Genomic DNA, 5,599 nt, shown 5'->3' with positions numbered 1-5,599 from the left:
TGCCAACAGAAGTATAAAAGTCATGGCATGCACAAAACTGTCTGTAAGAAGGGAAAGGAGACTGGCTGATTCTTGGTATTGACTTCTACTTCCCTGCTCCCAAGTAGCACACGTAATGTCACTTGCCTGCTGCTAGAAACCACTGTTCATGTTTCCACGGTTGTAGCCAGCTGGGTCCCAAGCTATTAGAGACAAGATAGAAGATCTGTTGTTGAACCAATTTCTGTTGGTGAAAAACTCCTGTTGATGAAAGAGACCGCCAACCAAAAGTTGACCTTATTTAACACATTACCTCAGCCCCCCTTGTGTGTGTCTCAATTTCCCCCACACCTATTTCTTCAGAAGAGCAAAACCTTAGAGCAACACAGTAGAATCCTCAATTTTAGGGACTGTGTGTGGGGGGGTGGAGGATGGATTTTGCCCCTTTCTAGCTGACAGCAAATAGTTCTGGCCACAAGTCATGCAGTCCAGATGTAAGTTTTGTCTCCCAGTCTATGTTTAACCCAGTCAGGAACCATGACAGTGAGGGTGGGGAGGTAGAATGTAAAGCATTCTACAGCAGCCTGGCAGGCCTGGATTAAGACATGTTGAGGCCCTAAAGCAGAGGTGGGGAACCTTAAGGCCTGGAGACCTACTAGCCTGAGCTCCCCTAGGCTCTGGTGTGCGAGAGGAACGTGGGGAGTATCCTTATTCTCAGTTCTCAGCTTGTGGCCACATCAGTGAAAGGGTGGTGGTTTTTTTTTTTTTTTTTTTTTTTTGTTTGCTTCTGTGTGAGGCCCCCAACTGATTTTTCTGTGGGTCAGCAACCACTGACCCAAAAAAGGTTCCCCACCCCTACTGGCTATGTCAAGTTTCAGAGGCCCCACAGTATTAAAAACCCCATGTATTATTCTAACAGAAAGGACAATGAAAACTGAAATAACATCTTGTATTTGCATGTATATCAGTAAATAGGCAAGGATAGAACTAAAAAAGTAGTAGAGGCCCTTCATAATCTGAGGTCCTAAGATGCAGCTTACTTAGCTTGCACATAAATCGGGCACTGAGGTGCCTACCTCCACACCTTAACTTTATATTGAGCTAAGTAGCTACATGCCAGGGCTAGGGCAGTTTGTAGTTTAGCTCACTGCCTTCTGCACTGCAACTGCAGAACAACAAACAAAATATGAAGTGAGTACACATCAGAGGCCCAAATCCTCAGCAACGTTGGGGGGGCTGCTCCCTGCTGCAGAGGGGTGCAAAGGTGGCTGTGTGCTCTAACGCTAAGGTCACTCCACTTAAGAACTTCCCCTCACGAAAGGGAATGCTCTTGTGGCTAGCTAAGCCAGAGTTAGGACAGCTTTGCGCAGGGAAATTGCTCTAAATGTGCCCTAATGCTCTGGAGCATCCAGTCCACCCTTGTTTCTATCTTGGGAGACTATAATGAGACAAGTACAGCAGAGGTATCCAAGGCTAGGGAGATTTATTACATAGCACTTGCAGAAAGTGACCATGCTATTCAACAACTTCTCATTAGCCACTTATAAATCTAAGACTGGAACATGCACATCCTTGAAAGGGTGCTACCTTTCATTCCAGGAAACACCACTAATATTGGAACCTGCTGAGGTCAATAGTGCAGGACATGTATAACCAGAGGAAACTAGCTCAATGTATTCTGCTTTTTCCAATAAAAATAGAGTATTGTCTACCCTAAGTGTATAAATATCATGAATTAAGCCCCTTGAAATCATAAGAACAATTTACAAAAGACAGATGGGCGGAGGGGGGATTTCTATTTGCTTTCTGGATTTTGAGTAATTTGGGGATACATTTTCAAGTTTTTCCTCCAGACACATTAGGGCTAGAAGTTTGCTTTTTTTTAAGATTCTTTCATCACATGACTCCAAAAGCTGGAGGCTGAAGCAAAGCAAATATCATTAGACTTGTGATAACAACCGTGAAAGTTCGCAACACTGGAAATCAACAAACTTGTGTAAGAAATAGGGATGTAAAATCCTGATTGATCAGTTAAAAAAATTAAACGTTAGGTTAACCTAATGTTTAACCGGTTACCTGACTACGCAGGATCCCAGACCTGCTCCACCCATCGGCTCCTGCTCCCAGCCCCCCGGGGGGGGGGGGGAGAGGAGGCTGCCAGTTGACGACCCATTCACGTACCTAGTAAGAAAAACCTTGAAGAGCAATGTCGTCTTCATTTCCTTTTTCCTCATCATTCTTGGGGGGAGATGGGGGGAGGGGCGGGCAAGGGTTATTCCAAGCCCTCTCCCTCTTTCCAACGATTAAAAAAATCCAAACCAAGGCTGTAGTGTCATGTCGGTTTAAATGGATCTGGTTCCCTCTGGAGCCACTCCTGAGTGAAAGGAATTGCTCCTATCTAGGTCCCGTCAATATCAGAATAATCTGTTGCACCACTAAGTGGATTCCGATACCACTTTGCTCTGTGCCCTTATCTCTTCCTTCTAAGTCATGCTCAGCGAGCTGTGCAAAGGAAACACAAGGCATTCAGAAACTGCTGATCCAGCAGAAGGTGGTATAGATGACGAAAGCAGTGTGGAATCATCCAGCGTATCAAGATTACCACCTTTTATTTTCCTTTTTAAAATGTCCACGTTTGCCTGTCTGAGCAGCCTGGGAATGAAGGCTTCTGTAGCAATGGTTCTACGTTGCAAACTTACGTATTTTACAGCAATTTAAAAATAGTTGTTTAGTAGGAAACAGGAAGTGCTGCCTTGGGCGGCACTTGCTAAGTGAATGAAGGCATTTGTTTTATGAATCCTGCTTATAGGGCCACAGCAGGGAAGACTGAGCCCGTAGGAAGCTGCCGAAGAAAGGTCCAAACTCAAGGGATAATAAAGTTCTCTTCAAAAGCAAAGTCTCATCCGTAAGCATCTAACACTAGAAAATGAATTTGGTGTTTATGAGAGTGACTTGGCTTCACCCAGGCATGAGGGGCAGATGCTAGAGAGATCACTGAGTGAAGGAGGATGAAAGACTTCTTACCACAGGCCTAAGCATGCTATCTCTGCAGGACACTCCACTCTGGCTTCCCTAGTGAGAAAGATAAACACTGACAATAAAACCCACAGCTCCCACAGAGCACCATACTGCCCACAGGGCTGGTTTCCCCACCCCTCTTTGGAAGTATACTATCTTCCTGCAGCATGTATGGCTCAGATTAGTTATGCTGCTTCTACAGGAAAGGAGTTAACAGCAAAGAGGAAAATTACCCGACGCGGATTATTATGAAACATGCTGAATATGCAGAGATACACAATCATGGCATAAATGAAAGGCTGGGGAGAAACCCACAGGATTCCCCTTGAGTATATGTTACATGTATTACAAATTGTGCCTGACAGCCCAAGATCAGGGCTTGGTTATGCAAGGCACTGCATCAGCGCATAAAGGGTCACGGCTCAGAAAAGCTGACTGTATAGGCAAGACAAAAGATAGCAGGGGAGAAACCCAGAGACAGGAAGTGATTTGCCCAAGATCTCTCAGACAGTGAATGACAAGCGTCAAGAAAACAATTCATGTCTCCTGATTCCCAGTCCAGTGCCAGATCCAATTGTTTACTCTGCCTCTCAATAATTGGCATATTTTACACACAGGCAGTAGCTGATTCTGGACCCAAAGTCTTCCCCGGAGGATGGAAGGCCTCATGAACTTTAGAGAGCAAGGAGTAATCCCTCATTTTATGTATGTTTCCCCCATTTTTTCCCACAGTGGAGTGAGAACACACTAATTATACTATAATTAAGCCTTGCACTTAGCTTGTCAGGAACATTTCCTTCTGCTGTGCTGTGTGTCATCCTAGCCAGATCCATTTTAAAACATGTGCTCTGTAAGCAATTGTTACTGCAGACATGAACAGAGCCTCTGATTAACACCACTGGCTCTGGCATTGGCTATTGCTAAGAAACACCACAAGCAGCCCTAGGAACAACACCTTGCTCTCCTTTCCCCCCATCTTACCATCACAAAGAAAGGAATCTGTGTTAGTCGGAAGGTTGAGGACCAGGCTGACAAGACGAGAGTAAATTCTATCTGATAGAATTAGGCCATGTCTTTACTCCAGGGAAAATCAACACTGCCACAATTGATCTTCTGGAGTTCAATATACCAGGTCTACTTAAGACTTGCTAAATCGAACTCAGAAAGCACCCCATCCATAGCTGGTACTTCTGCTCCCGTGAGGAGTAAGAGAAGCAGACAGAAGCATTTGCTCCTGTCGGCTTCCCACTGTGAGGATGGCGGGGAAACTCGAATCAAGGTACATTGACTCCAGCTATGTAATTAACATAGCTAGAGTTGCATAACTTGATTTGACCTTCCCCTTTAGCATAGACCTGGTCTCAGACTAAACCAAGCACTTTAAACTGGCTTCAGCCAGTAAGACGCAATAGTTCATCCCAAAGTCTACCCCATCCCAAAAAAAACCCCAAAAATAAAAAAAACAGGTACAGCCACTTGATCTCTGTGCTACAGAAGCAACAACAAAGGGAGACCACCACTGCATTCAAGCATAGTGTTAGTGTAGAAGCTGGATGCAGGAGAAGAGATGCAGAATACAGAGAGTATAGTGAAAAGACAGGGGAGAAAGGAGACAAACAAGTCTGCAATTGTGTGTGTAATTTCTAGGCTTCATCCCCTTTAAACTGGGTTTAATTACTATAGGTAGTAAAATAACCCCCTCTGGAGGTCAGAAGGAAAATTGACATGTTGATCATGCATAAGAAGCTTAGTGTTCATCTTGTCATAATCCTAGAGTTATGAGCCCAAATCTTATTTACAAGTTATAGAGCACGCTACACAAAAGGGCCCCGTAGGTGCTACTGCTATACAAGCAGCAGAGCATGCAGTGCGATTAATGTATAGTTAGATGGAGACCACAAATTAGAAGAATATGTCAGTGAGAGCAATGCCAGTACTAAGCTCAAGAAAAGCAAGTGGCCTGCTATCCATGGAAGATACAAGTCCTGAAATAGCCTTTATTCTGACAGTGTGACAAAAGAATGTGGCTACCACCAATTGCCTGATTCTCTATTCTCCTAGCACTAATAAGTGTCTCGGATTAGGTTTACATCTGTCCATTGTTTTCTCATTTTATTCCATTCCCAGACAGAACCGGTTGGCATCAGCAAAAGCAGTAAGAGTAACAATTCTGGGCATCTATGAGAAGGATCCTGCAATGGATCTATCTCCGGGACAGGCATAAGGATTTTGTAGAAAAAGGGGGTTTTGCGCAAAAAGGAAAGATCCACACTGCCTGTTTTTGCGCAAAAACTCCTAGCGCAAAAATGGAACGAAACAGACTATGCAAATGAAGCATGGGAAAATGCTAATCGGTGCTTCACTTGCATAAGCTCTTGCGGCAAAACTCTTAGTGTTGACACCCTAAGAAACTTACCCAAGGCTCCACAAAACAGGTGTTCCGCACAAAAAAAAATATTATAGTTCGGTGTTCCATGGTCACAAAAAGTTTAAGTTACACTGAGTTCTAGTGTTAGGGGAGACAAGGCCCTATGTAATGGACAGTATTTTAACCACCGTGGTATCTAGACAGAGCTGGACAAGGTTGCATGTATGAGATATC

General features: G+C 44.1%; 1 protein-coding gene across 1 annotated transcript in view; it reads right to left on the bottom strand.

The window, feature by feature from the left end:
- LOC102449711 (DEP domain-containing mTOR-interacting protein-like) overlaps positions 1-5,599 on the bottom strand; it is a 61,526-nt gene extending 55,927 nt beyond the window's left edge. The window contains exon 1 of the mRNA XM_006132496.5: positions 2,161-5,599. Within this exon, the coding sequence (XP_006132558.3) occupies positions 2,161-2,216 (56 nt within the window). The 5' untranslated portion in view covers positions 2,217-5,599. The remainder of the gene's footprint in view (positions 1-2,160) is intronic.

Source organism: Pelodiscus sinensis, chromosome 17, assembly GCF_052426305.1.
Source record: "Pelodiscus sinensis isolate ZL-2025 chromosome 17, ASM5242630v1, whole genome shotgun sequence".
Classification (NCBI taxonomy): domain Eukaryota; kingdom Metazoa; phylum Chordata; order Testudines; family Trionychidae; genus Pelodiscus; species Pelodiscus sinensis.
The sequence above is the reverse complement of the archived record's forward strand: the minus strand, read 5'-3'. Positions and strand labels throughout refer to the sequence as shown.